Here is a 14,318-nt window from a genome sequence, read left to right as displayed (position 1 = left end):
AAATTAGAAATTGTTGTTTTAAATAATAAATTATGTAGTAAAGTGTGTATATCATAATAACATAAAATAAATGCTAGTATAAAATATTTTTTAATATGTAAACTAAACGTTCATTATATATTCATAATATGCTTTTTTTAAAGTTACTTTTTTGCAGAAAACATTTTCAACAGGCTGAAAAATGCAACTTAAATCATTGTCTTACAAGTTAATTCTGTTTAGTATTTAATCATTTTAGACTAAAGTTTTTCTCAAATATCAGAATTTATCTGACTTACAAACTAAAAGTTAATTAAAAAACTGTTTTTATCTAACAAGGGGATATAAAATCAAACTAATGCACTGACAATAGAATTTCTTAATTTATTTTCAAAGATCTCTAAATAAATCTAACATATGACAATTATTGATTGACCAAAAAATTTACCTTAAAGGCTTAAAACTTGTTTAAGCTTTTTTTTTATCAAACAAAAAATTTAAGTTTAAAATGGCTTTGAAGTAAATTGAGATTTTAAATTTGTTTTTTAGTTTATTAAAAAGCTAATTTTAGTAAACCTTACCAGATATTTTTTGTTATCATTACATATGAAACAAATTTATATTAATGTTTTCAAGTAAAAAATTGATTCTTAGTGTAAGATTAGTATTAACTGTTAATTATTTACAGCTTAATTTTTGACGAAGCTAATCTTTGTTTTTAATTTTTGCTAAAAGTAGAACTGTAAATGGAAAATGAAACATTAGAAGGTAGGAGTAAATGTGTATTAAGTTGTTATTTGAAATCTTTATCTTTTAAAAAGCCATTGTTCATTTTATTAAATCTTTTCCTATGCTGTTTTAAAGTTTATAAATTATTTCGTTTCAAACAAATTAGTTTGTAAAGTTTTTTAGTTTGATAAGTGCAAGTGTAAACTAAATTGAAAAGCACATAAACTATTTCTCTCTACAATTAAAACACTAAGATTTTTCTTTAGAAAACTACAAGTACCTTGAAAGCTGAATTACAATACTTAAAAAACTAATACAACATAGCACTTTGCAAAAAACCTTGTTCTTCATATAAAAAACTAAATTAACAATAACATGACTAAATATTAACAACAACAAAAATGACATGTTAACAGAAGGGTCATCTGAAAGTGGCAGCAGCAGTTTGAGCCGCTTGAGAGGATGGAGGTTTTGGATCAAGCCGGTTGTTGTCTTGCTCTACTCAGCAACACTGCTCGTTGGCTTGCCCTTCTTGTGCATCGATTTGTACAGAAACCAGGTTGTGATTAGGCTATGAAGTTGTTTGTTTTATGTTTGTGTAGTGTTTTATTTTTTATTTAAACTAACTTTTTTCATAACTAATAACGAAATAAAAATAATTGATTTTTGTACGCTTTATGTGAAATAAATGTTTCAATATTTTACATATTTTTTACATATGTTTCGGTGCTGCTACCAAAGAAAAAGAAATGTTGTAAAATAAATTTCTACTGCAAATATAAATTTCAATAATTTACTTAATTACCTTTTCAATAAATTTGAAAGTTTGCTAAATGTAAACAAAATGGTTGTTAACTGTTTCAACATTTTAATCAAAAGTTTTGTTTGTGTTTTATCTTTTATTTTTCTTTAAAAGTTAACAAACAAGTCCATAAAAAAATTATGGTATATCTTTTAATTTGATAAAAATTACAAATAAGTAAGTGTTTGGTTGGTAAAAGTTATTTACAGTGCTTAAAAACATTATAATTATGTTACTTGAGTTGTATTTCACTGCTTTTTTGTAGTAATTGTAACCTTTTAGTTATAAATTTTAAACATTTATTTACAACTATTAGCTAACCTTAATTTATGTTTATCCTGTTTTATTTTCATCTATCAAAATCAAAGAAAAAATGTCTAATACTTAATAAATTTTGTACACCTTCTACATGTTAGATCTGGGGTTGGCTGCCTCTAAAACTAATAAACTAAAATAGCTCGAAAAGACGGTTTTTTGCCAAGGTTTTTGACAAAAAAGTATGTTTTGGAACATATTAGTTTAAAAATAATACAGTAGTATATTAAAATAGTTCTTATTGAAGAAAAAAATTATAAATATTTGATTAAAATTAATACTTTGAATGCGGGTTTTCTACTCCTGAATTAGTTAGAAAGTTAAAGTTAATAATTAAATAAAAACACCTTTTGAGAATACCTATGATTTTCTGTCCGTATATTTAGTATAAGTAAACTTTTTATTGTGTCTGACAGTTACAACATGTATAACTTTTTGTACACTACAAATTGATTTGTTTAACAGTATTTTCGTTTTGTTTTGATGAAATTAAATAAAAACTATTTAATGTTTTAAATTCATGTTCCACTCCTTTACTGTATAGTAAGTCACTTAGAATTGTTTTAAATGTTAATTTCCTCTGTCAAGAAATTACATTTTATGAACATGTTTAACAAACATAAATGACTAGTCTATCAATTGAAAATTTGTAACTATTTAAAATTAATTTATTTTAAAGTTTTGTAAATGATGAAAACTTCTCCTGTTAAATCAGTACAATTTTATTAATGCATGAATTTATTTATCAAGCAATGTTTCATTCAGTTAGTAATCACCATTAATGAGATCCTAACTTACAACATATATCCTACTCAAATACAACTGTTTAATATGAACTTTATTTTTTTTTACCAGGCCAACCCGCATCAGTATGCGTACTTCGTAGCGGCACTGTTTCTCGTCATGACGATCCCGATATCGCTGTGGACGATGGTCAACCACCTCGTTCACTTCACCCAGCCGGACCTGCAGAAACCGATACTCAGAATACTGTGGATGGTCCCCATATACGCCATTGACAGCGTTTGTTTGCCGTGTGATTTTTTTTCATAAAACTTTCCTTTTTTGTTTTTTATAGAAAATTTTATATATTAGTTTTTTAAATTATAGCACTAATGTTTTATAAAACTGTTTAAAAATTTTTTATTGGAAAATTGAATTTACTAGTTCAAAAAATAAAATTTAAATACAATTTACAATTAAAACAATTTTTAGTGAGTTTTTAAATCATCAAGAAAATTAACAATGAAAAATTGTAGTCTGTGTTTGTATTAGAAATTTTTACCAAAAATATTATTTATAAATCTACTTATTATTTTTTATATTAAATAAATCTAAGTTCCAGTTTTCTTTAAGCTTTAGTTTATAATCCAATGTTAGAATTCTTTAAAAACAAATCCCATACTCATATGAGCTTAATGTCAATCTATCATTTTTAGGTGCGATTCTGTTTGTGATTAATTAAAAAAACTATATTATTGATAAATTAACAGTAACACCAATTAATTTCGAGCATTATAGTGTAGTTAGTTTTTGTATATTTTTCATTTTTTGTGGTTATGCGGTTTTGAAAATCTGCTGTAAAGTGAAATTTTTTTACCAAGTAAGCATGTGTTAAAGCGTTTGTACACAAAAACTCTGCTTTAATATACTTAGTTTTTTCAAAATTTAACAAACATCGCGAGCATGATTCAGCCCACCGGCCTTGGTTTGCTGACCACATAAGTCGAACAAGTTTGTAATTTTTTCATTTTGAAAACAATCATTCGAGGCAATTACTTGCACTTATTTGGTTTCATTGAGAGTTTCCACGTTGAGGTTTGTCGCGCAAAACATTGCTTTTGACGCACAGCTCAAACAAAACATGCCAATTTTCACGCGCGACACATTTTACATTTCAGTGGTTCGCAGTGAAGTTTCCGCCGGCGGCCATATACCTGGACACGTTCCGGGAGTGCTACGAGGCGTACGTCATCTACAACTTTATGGCGTACATACTGAACTACCTCGCGCAGAAGTACGAGCTCGCGGGCACCATTCGCAGCAAGCCCCAGGTATTCATTTGATCTTTCTTGAAACTTAGTTTTTATATCTTTTACGTTTTTATCTGCTTGTTGTTTTAAATAATGTTTTGACCGTAAAAAATACTACTTTCTTCTCGATGTTATTTTACTATTGTTTTTTTAATTATATTCAAAGCAAGCCTCATGTCGGTTTGAAGTTATATAAAGTTTTTTTGTGGAACTTGCGTTTAAATTTAAAGAAACCATTTGTAAACAGTTATGTCTGGTTTTCATTCAAAAAACAACTCAATGCATAGTTTGGATTTTTTTTTACACTAATGATACTGAATGCTTAGATTAGATAAGACTTGCAATTCACCAATCGCAGTGAAACATTATTTTTTTTACACAGGTCAGCCACTTGTTTCCCTTCTGTTTCCTACCCCACTGGGAAATGGGCGACGTTTACGTGCAAAGATGCCAGCAAGGCGTTCTCCAGTACACGCTCATCAGGCCCGTCACCACGATCGTTTCATTGTTAGTACGGTGTTGGTTGCGAAGCTTGTATTTCAAAATTCACTTGTTTTCGATTTAAATTTAATCACAGCGAGTACGTTTGTATTTTACCTAAAGTCGGTTCAGCGCATTTGAAAAGGCGGTATCTGCAACAAAGATAAAGCATGGTGTAAAATTACGCGGTACAAAGTAATCTGCACTTTTGAGTAACTATTTTTAATAACACTATGAAATCGTTCACTTGTTTTTTATACTTTAAACTGAAAATTCAAGCTTTTTTATTTTAATCTGTTGTTTACTATCATTTAGCTACTAACCAACGTTTTAAGTATAACATGTTGTTTTATTTTAACTTATAGACTTATACTTACTGTTGTTTGCGAACACCAACAAATGTTTAAATGAGATAAGATGTTATTGTAAAATACTAAGATTTATTGTAGTTGTAAGTAATCATTTTTATACAATTTCTTTAAAGTATTTCAAGTCTCATAAATAAAGATTGCATTACGCTACAAGCTACTTCTGACAGATGAATAATATATTAGTCTTTGCTCATGAACTAAAGTGTCTCAAATATTAACTTTGCGTAGTTATAAAAAGTTTAATTCGGATAGTTATTTTTTAACTTTTGCAGATATTTAAATAGATCTGCACTTCATATATAAAGTAAACTAGTTTTTAAACCTAGAATCTTTATTTTTTTTACATACTGCTTAAAGTTAAAGATTTTTTCTTACTGATCAATTAAGTCTTGATAAGCGCACTTTAATGGATATAAAACTTTTACCGTATAAATTGAAAATATAATTGAATTAAAAAAATTTCATAGATAATAATTGATCTTAAAGTGTTTAGTATTTAAAAATCGTAGGTTTTTTATACTTTTGTATGAACTAGTTTTTGAATAGTTTATTGATTTACATAACTACTGTTAATTATTTTTTGTTTTATTTATTAAGGTGTTATGTTCAAAGTTTTATTTACAGGGTTGCCACTTTACCTGGAATCCTGGAAAAACCAGGAATTTGACAATTTAGGCAAAAATAACCTGGAAAAACCTGGAATTTAAGAAACTTAAAAAAACCTTGAAAAACCTGGAATTTTTAACAAAAAACCTGGAAAAATCTGGAATTTTTAGGATTTTTAACATGTTTAGTAGTAAAATTTCAGTTTGACTTAAAAAATTTATCATACAGATAAAAATTTTTGTCATCACCAAAAATTTTTTTATTAAAAAACACGTTTTAAGTAGCTTTAAAGTACCTTTTAAATCATTTTATACTATTTAACACAGTTTCTTACCTTAAATTTAACTTTAAACTAAAAATAAATGCAAAAATATGTCTTTTTAAAAACCTGGAAGAAATTTGAAAAACCTGAAAAAATTTTTGAAAAAACAAGTGGCAACCCTGTATTTATTAATCAGGGTTGTCACTTTACCTGGAAAATGGAATTTGAGAAATTTTGAAAAAAATCTGTAAAACCTTGAATTTTGAACAAAAATCACTAAAAAACCTGGGATTTTAAGCAATTTTCACATGTCGCACATCTTTATTTACATGTAAAGTAGTAAAATTTTTATTTGACATAAAAAATCTATAAAATAGATATAAAAAAATTGTCATTACTAATTTTTTTTTTTTAAACAAATTTGTTGTAGCTTAATAGTATCTTTTTAATGTTGTTATACTACTTAACACAGTTTTAAACCTTCAACTTAACTTTAGATTAAAAATAGACCCAAAAACGTGTACTTTCAAAAACCTAGAAGAAATTCAGAAAACCTGAAAAAAAATTCTCAAAAACCAGTGGCAACCCTGATCAATTTATAATCCATTTTATTTAGAAACTATTTTTTATGGCTCTTTTTAATATCTAATCATTACAAGTTTGTCAAATTTATTAAATTTATTTATTTATTTCTATTTATAGTTTTTCCCTAAACTATTAATACCAGTTTAACAATAAAATTTCACTTTATACATCAAACTATTATATCAAAACAATACTTTGGTATGATTTTTTCTAAGTTTTCAAACAAACTTTCGAGTTCTTTTTAATGTTAGCATTAGTATATTGTTGCGATTTTGTTGAACAAAATCTTTTATGGTAAAGTTTTGAAATTAAAGGTATACTACACTGGATATATGTTTTTGCAGTTAGCAAACTTTAGTTCATTGTCATATTTAAACTTTTTTGGAACAGCGTTAACAAATTCTGTTTAATTAGAAAATATATATTTATGTAATAATAATAATGATTTTTACAGTATATGTCAAATAGTGGATATTTACCATGAAGGCGAGTTCGATTTCAAATATGCTTGGCTGTGGATTCTCATAATTAACAATTTATCACAAGTTGTTAGTAAATTTAGATAAATTTTTTGTTACTATAAACATAGAACGTAACACTTATTTAAATTGTACTAGGCCTCAAAAGTTTAAAGTTTGTATGTATTATGGTGTTATGGTCAAAAACATAAATTGCTACTTTTTGTACATGTCTTAAAAAAGATACCCACTCTCAAACTGGGAAGCCATGTTTTTTACAAGTTGATCTTATTTTATTGAGTTTTTACTAAGCTTCAAGTTGCTTTTTACCGTTTAAAAAAACTCAAATCAGTTTTTGAGATATGACCCGTCAAAGTCGGGCCGCATAATAGGTTCCTTATGGGAAGGGAAAACTAAAACCACGAAAAAAGACTATTTTATTTAAAATAAATCTCTTCCTACATTTTTCAAGCAACAATCTTCAAACTTTTACAGTCTAATCTTTGTACAATAACAAAAAAACGTTATCATAGACTTAAAAAAATTTAAGTAAAAACACCTTTAAAAAAAGAGCATTTTTTTTTTAATTTTTGTCATATAGTTTTTATTTTTTTAAAGTATTCAAATTTATAAGTAAATTTCTTTTCTTTTAATGTAAGGAACATTTCCTAAAAATTTAAAGAAAATTGCTTGAAAAATGAAGGAGAAGATATATTTTTAGTGGTTTTTTAAATATCCTAGAAAATTGACCCCAAAAAATTTGCGGTCCATACGTTTGTATTGGAAACTTTTTACAAAAAATGAAATATATCAAAAGTTATATGATATTTTTTAATTTTTTAAAACTGGCTTGTAGTTTGTATTTGAAGCTTTCATCTAAATACCAAAGTCATTTTTTGTAAAAAAAGTGTTGGACCCCTATGGCCTTAATATAAAGCCTTAATACTGTTCATGATTTGGTGGTATTAGCTTTTAAGTTTTATAAAAGTGTACGTTGAACTTTTGAATTTAAATTAAACCTGTTGAACCTAGCTAAGTACTTTTGTTTTGTGATAAAATAAATAAAAGCATATTCTGAAAATATATTAAAGTTTCAGCCTCAGCCTACTATTACAAAACGGTGTTAAGTTTATTTTTATGCAGTCAGTTTTTGATGTCAAAAGTTTATAAATCAAGTGAAGACTTGAAACTTTTACACAACAGAACTTGAGCTTTTAAAACACTAAAGTTTACAAAGTGGGGATTCATAACCACCTGTTGGTTGTGCTGCACATTTACTGTATTATAAAAGTTAGTTGTATTATGTTAATTAAAAAAACATGTATTTGGAAACTTTAGAAACAAGTTTTATAATCTCTACCTTATTTTAGGTTTGTTTTTATATGTTTTACTTTTCTTATTGCAGCCATATTGATTTTGACTGATATGATAAGGATTAATTTTAAATTCATTATTGCTGTCTATCAACATAACTCCTTTTATTTTTAAATTCACTTTGTAACTTACCATCATGATATTAAATAATAAGTTTTTACCTAGCCATTATGTTTTAAGAAAATCATAAACTTTAAATTGAAATAACTATAAAAACTTAGTAAAATATTATCAATGTTTTTCTAAAAGTAGTTTAGCTTTACTTAAAACGCCCTACACAGCATATTTTTAGTTTAAGCAAAGTCTAAAATGCTTTATTGTAGTCAAGCACAGAAAGGCGTTTCCTAACACTTTTTTAGAGTTTGTCTTTCATTTTTTAACTATTTTGCTTATTTTTAATAAATAACAACAGTGGGCATTGTATTCACTGATGATGCTGTATCAAGCAACTGCGGAAGAACTGAAACCAATCAAACCCATTGGAAAGTTTATTTGCGTCAAAATGGTCGTTTTCGCATCATTCTGGTTAGTTCTCATTGAAACTGCAGTCTTCTTAAAACTTAGTTACAAGTTAAATTGTCTTTCCGTGCTAATGAGTGATTTTTTTTGTATTAGGAGAGAAGTTTTTACTAAGAAGTTTGTTGTTTGTATTTTTTTTATTTTAAAACTTTTTTGAAGTCTGTTTGAACAATGTATATTTAATGATAAATATTTTCGAGTTTCTTATATTATTTATTTCTACGATGACAATAAAGTATATTCTTACTTTTATTCGAAACTCCTACCAATGTTTTTAAGTTGTTTTCTAGATTTAATTTTAAGTTATACTAAATCGATACCGCGTTATCATTTGAACGTTTTACACTTTAAAACTAATACTTTAAATTGTGTAGCAGTGTTAGAAATAAAAATTGTTTATTTTTATTTTCAGAGAGTAGTTTTCAGTTCTTCCAAATTGTCTTTAAACTTAACTAAACTTGCAGTAACTTAAATATCTGACTGTGTGTGTGAAAAAAAATACATTAGCTCAACATGGTTACATTTAAAAAACTAATAAGATAGGCAACCGTTACTAACAATTTAACGCACCATTTTTAAAACGGTACTCTTTAATTAAAATCAGAAGTTTTCTGCTCAGCAAATCTTACAACACTTTTTATATTAAATTCACCAGGCAAGGAGTGGTGATAGCGATAGTGGTCGCCCTGATTGACCTGAACACTGCGTGGGGCTGGAACTCGAAAACGGAGCTTGCCAACGGCCTGCAAGACCTGCTCATTTGTTTCGGTAAGCACTTCGCCATTCAGAAGTAAACATGAAACCACTTTAGATATAAAACGGTTGTTGCGATTTTGGTGGTATCTTGTGTTTAAACTTAAAATAAACACTTCATTTTTCGGTCGTTTTAAGTTTTTTCTAAAAAAATTTATAAGTCCGTATAAAAGTTTCTAAAAGCCAGCTAATTTGTGATTTGTCTTATATGTAAAATTTTTCAAAGTGTTTTTTACAAGCACCATAACTAGTGTATAATATTAGCTTGCCTATACGTATAAATTTTACTATGTATTATGTAAAAAGACAATAGTTAAAAAAGGTTTACTTAAAATGAATAGTCTAAAAATATTTTTTAAGTTTTATAATTAAAAGAAAAAATTACGTTATTTATTATGATTTTAAACAATCGATATAAGTTCAGTTTTAAAAAACAACAGTTAGAAAATGTCCTACTTAGAGTACTAGTCTTTAATTATTTTTTTTAAGTTTACAATTAAAAAAAAAACGTTCACGGCATTTGTTTTATGTTTAATCAACTTTCTGTTTTCAGTGATGTTGTAGTTTGCAACATGTTCAATACTACAAACATACTCTAATAGAAAAATGTTTCTAAATTCTCAAAGGCATATGCAAGCAGATATTTTACGTAAGCCATGTTTGTTTTCCCCATATAAAATTGTTTATGCGCAGCAAAGCAGACGCTTATTGATTTTATTCCGTATTGCCGTACAATGCTGATACATATTGCTAATCATTACGCATGCTGGGATTTTTTTGTGTCAAACAGTTAAAAATATTTTTTGCGACGTTAAAGTTTTTATAATAAATTTTTTTTAGAACACAAAGTGGATTTTTTGTTTCTTATAGCTTTACATATGACAATTTTTAAGTTACGGTCTTTCATTCTTAGTTAATTACATTGTTTTTTAAGTTTCATAGGTACAGCACTTATGGTTTTATAATTTTTGCATTGATTTAAATGATGTTCTTAAGCTGCATTTATATCTAATTTATTTTAATAAAGGTCTTGATGAAAAGCGTTTTTGAAAAAATTAAAACAAACTGATAGTTAGTTTATGTACCAATCAAAATTTAAAAGAAAATTTGACGAGATTTTTTAAAACTTAATTTAAAAGCCATTAATTTGAATACCGTCTCAAATTACATAAATAAATATTAAAGTAATAAGTTCTTGACGAGTCACTTGAAATATAACAAAACAATCAAACGAGCAATATAACGAAATGCGTGGTTCGCAATAAATCGTCAATGTATTGCGCTGTTGAATATTTAATGGTCATGTGTTTTTTTTATTGCATGTTTAATGCACTTTTCAGCGATATCTCTAAAATAATATTTTTAAGATCTTGAAATACATTTAAGTTTTTTCCTTTAGTTGTTTGTAATCAGTTCAAAGTATAAATAGTCGTGTGTTTGCAACATGTTAGTTCTTTGATGTATAGGAGTGTATTTTTAATTTAAGTTCGTAGAAAAGCTAAACAATAAAAAAATATTTATTTTAAAATAACTAATGAGCCACACGGTATTGTTTTGCTTAAGGGTTTGCTAAAAAAAAATTCATAACACACTTTTAAAACTTCTTGCCATTTATTATAATTTTCTAATGTTTATTATACAAAGATTTTCAACTTAAATAATATGATTTCAACACTTTTTCTGTTTTATGTACTTTTGTATTATATTCACAGAGATGTTCATAGCGGCCATTGCCCACCACTTCACGTTCACTCACGAGCCGTACAAACTGACCAATCACAACGTTCCGTGGTACCGGTCCATCCACGACATGTTCGACGTCAGTGACGTCACCAATGACGTCACGCACCAAGTCAGGAGGACCGTCGGTACGTTTAAGTTGTGTTTATATTTGTTTGACGCATCTGTTTTCAGAGTTGCCAGAACGCTAATGTTGCTGTGAAAAATGTTTTTTAAGTGATAAAGTTTAAAAAGATCCATTTAAAACGTGTAGACCAAGTTATTTATTTCTATCAAAACTGCTTTCAAATATATTCTCAAAAGAAGTTATAATATCAAGTGTCAAAACCTTGGTTTTTTGTGTAGAACGTTGAAGTTGTTTGTTTCTTTAAAATAATATTTAAGAATCGCCTATAATCATAGAGATTCGCTAGAATTTAGGAGCGTTCAGGAATATTTTTTGCGGTAAAAAGCAGTTTTGAATTTTGAATTCAAGATTAAGAAGACTTAACAACAAACAAAAAAACAACTTAAGTTTATAGCTGGAACATTTAAATAAAGATGTGCAAATTAAGTATTTTATTTACAACCAGGTTTCGGTAACAAAAAAATTGCGACCTCTTCTAGTATAAATAAAATAGTAAACTGTTTCTATTAATTGGCAGTTTACTATTTTGTTTTACTTGAAGAGGTCGCCTTTTTTTTTCTTACCAAATCCTAGTTGTAAATAAAATATTTAATTTGCACATCTCTATTTATATAAGCTCTTTACATTTCAGTAAATTGAGCAATCTTTTTATTTAAGACAAATAACTGTATAGCAGGAACATTAAAATAATGTGAAGTAAATAAATTAAAACTAAACAAATTAATATTAAAATAATGTTCATAAACCAGAAGAAGGTCGTCAGAAGGCCCCGTGGCGACAGAAGAAGAAAAAATCAACTGTGACGTCACATGACACAGATGATCCGCTCATCGACTGTGACGAAACAAGAAAGTTGATTAGCAACGATCGTGACGAAACAAGCAGGTTGCTTAGCAACAGCACCTCCTCCCAGAATGTCACCGAGGATCACATCCCGGATTTCAAGTATGACAGCGATGATAAATAATTTATGTTTGCTCAAAATTTGAAAAAAATAATGTTTAATTTAAACATCTTGTTCTTTTTAGTTGTTGTACATTATTTTTTCCATTAGTTTTTTAGATACTTATAAAGCAGTTTTTATATTTAAATCATTGCTTGTTTTTTCATGAAAATCCTAAATTATTTTTATCTTTTAACCTAGGGGTGGGCAACTTTTTTAGCCGGCGTGCCAGGTGTGGAAAAATTTTGTCGTTGGCGGGCCGGAGCGTTTAATTTTTTATCCAATTTACAAAATAATTCATTTCTTCAAAAAAAACTAATTGTGTGTGACCTTTTATATTTTACTTTATCTAGTGTAAGTTTCAAAACTTCCGTAAGTTGCGACCTCTTTTTAGCTCTCTTCGTTTTAAAACCGGAATGCACAGTGTAAGTGTCAAAATTAGATCTAGCTGGTCAGATTTACATGGGCCGCTGATTTATCTATCGCGGGCCGGACTCCACTTAAATTTGTAAACATTAGTACTATAACCTTACAAGTTCTATTTACTTAGTAACTTTCAATGTTCGTTGATTTAGCTGGTCATTTTATTCCGACGGCGTAATCCGACCCGAGGGTCGCACGTTGCCCAAACCCCTACCACAGCCTGTTTTCAAACAGTTTTCCTGCCATGACTTTTGTAGCATTCTGAAAAACTGCATAAATCGTGCATTAATATACAATTTAAAACAACCACCGGATTATCATTTCGCACGTAACTTTGTTGTTTTCTATGTTTAACCTATCTTACAATTAATGTTTACAAATTAAAATAGTATTTACATGATTGTAAACATTTCATTAAAGTTCGTTTATAGTATGTTGTAACTAGTTATCAGCTTATGATGTGATTGATTTTTTTCAAGTACTCAAAGAATTGAAAAATAAAAAACATTTACAACATATTTTAAGTTTTTATCCCGAACTCACTTTTGTATAGTGAAACATTGTACTTTAAATTTTAAGTGTCTGTTTTTAAAGTTAAGAATTGTTATCTCTCGTTTCATGAAGTGGTGATCTCATTTTTTTAGATGTTTGTACTTATTTTTGAAAAGTTTACAAAAGTTTTCTTTTGTGTCTGTATTTTACAATTTTTATCTTTAGCTTTTTGTCTGTCGTAAAACAGTAGTCACAAAATTTATTTTGAGTAAAAAAAAGGTTTAAATTAACTTTACTACTTTCACTTAGTAACTAATTTATTATTCACTTAAATGATTTTAGACATCATTAAAATTCAAGTAATAGTTATAAAATCAAAATGTTTGTTTTAAGAAAATGTGAATTTATTATCAAGCTGCCATTATTGAATATTCTTCGATTTTTTACATTCCTTTTATTCCTTGAGTTTAAAAAATTATCAATTCACTTTTACTTTCTTTAGAAAAATTTAATGTTTATATATAAATTATTTGTATCAAAACATCATTTTAATGTAGATAGACCAGTATAAAAGTATCTTTTATGTGTAAATGTTGTATTTTATTTTAAACAGTGCTGTACAAAGCTTTTGTAGTTTTTTTATTGGCGTAGATAATTGTGAAGTAAATAAAGTTATTGCATTGACGCATTTTGAAAAATTTTGAAAAAAGATTTTCATTTAGCACTCAATATTTTACATGGAAAGTCAATTTGATATATAGAGATGAGAAATTATGAAAGTTTTGTTTCCTAAGATGTTTTAAAAGTCAGGTTCCCTTTTTAACTCAAAAAATACTCAAGTGTAAGACAATAATCGATCTACTGAAAACCTATTAGTTTAGTTTCCTATGATGTTTAAAAATCAGGTCCGTTTTTTGATGCAAAAAATACTCAAGTGTAAGTGTTAAATCTACTGAAAACAATTGGTGTGTTAGATTCTTCGCAAAACACACTGACATACTGGGCATTGTTTAAAAACGCAGGGTTGTACATCACTGAATATAGCTAGATAGTTTTCTGAACAATTTAAATATGTATAATAATTAAACAATTTTTAAATACTAGAAAAAAACATTTGCTATAATTTTTGAACAATAGACCACTCTTGTTTTCGATGCTTATGGTTTCCAAAACTATGTTCTTTAAAGTTTAAGTCAACGGTTTTTTTTTATTCATATATAAAAATTTTTAATCAACAAATTGCGTAAAATACGTTGCAATAATAAAAATATTGGTCTGTTTTCTATTCAAAAACATTACGTATTTCGTATTTTTAAATAAAATTGAT

General features: G+C 27.4%; 1 protein-coding gene across 2 annotated transcripts; it reads left to right on the top strand.

Annotated features, from left to right (window-relative positions):
• Positions 1-665: 665 nt before the first annotated feature.
• On the top strand, positions 666-13,077 carry LOC145833733 (transmembrane protein 184C-like). 2 transcript variants are annotated; one of them, XM_082940892.1, is made up of 10 exons: positions 666-747; positions 1,125-1,267; positions 2,681-2,848; positions 3,727-3,879; positions 4,241-4,365; positions 6,617-6,710; positions 8,407-8,519; positions 9,169-9,281; positions 10,979-11,134; positions 11,886-13,077. In XM_082940892.1, the coding sequence occupies exons 1-10, from the start codon at positions 726-728 to the stop codon at positions 12,098-12,100; spliced, it is 1,302 nt and encodes a 433-aa protein (XP_082797018.1). In that variant the 5' UTR covers positions 666-725; the 3' UTR covers positions 12,101-13,077. The 2 variants fall into 2 exon arrangements, with proteins under 2 accessions (XP_082797018.1, XP_082797017.1); XM_082940891.1 differs by having other exon boundaries at positions 11,883-13,077.
• Positions 13,078-14,318: the final 1,241 nt, after the last annotated feature.

The sequence above is a fragment of the Thalia democratica genome, chromosome 4 (genome assembly GCF_965202585.1).
Source record: "Thalia democratica chromosome 4, ktThaDemo2.hap1.1, whole genome shotgun sequence".
Lineage (NCBI taxonomy): Eukaryota > Metazoa > Chordata > Thaliacea > Salpida > Salpidae > Thalia > Thalia democratica.
The sequence above is the reverse complement of the archived record's forward strand: the minus strand, read 5'-3'. Positions and strand labels throughout refer to the sequence as shown.

Coding starts and splice junctions, on each gene's coding strand:
- LOC145833733 (XM_082940891.1), top strand. CDS start 726: ATGGAAAATGAAACATTAGAAG. Junction 4,366..6,616: donor GTCACCACGATCGTTTCATT/GTTAGTACGGTG, acceptor TGATTTTTACAG/TATATGTCAAATAGTGGATA. Junction 9,282..10,978: donor AGACCTGCTCATTTGTTTCG/GTAAGCACTTCG, acceptor TTATATTCACAG/AGATGTTCATAGCGGCCATT.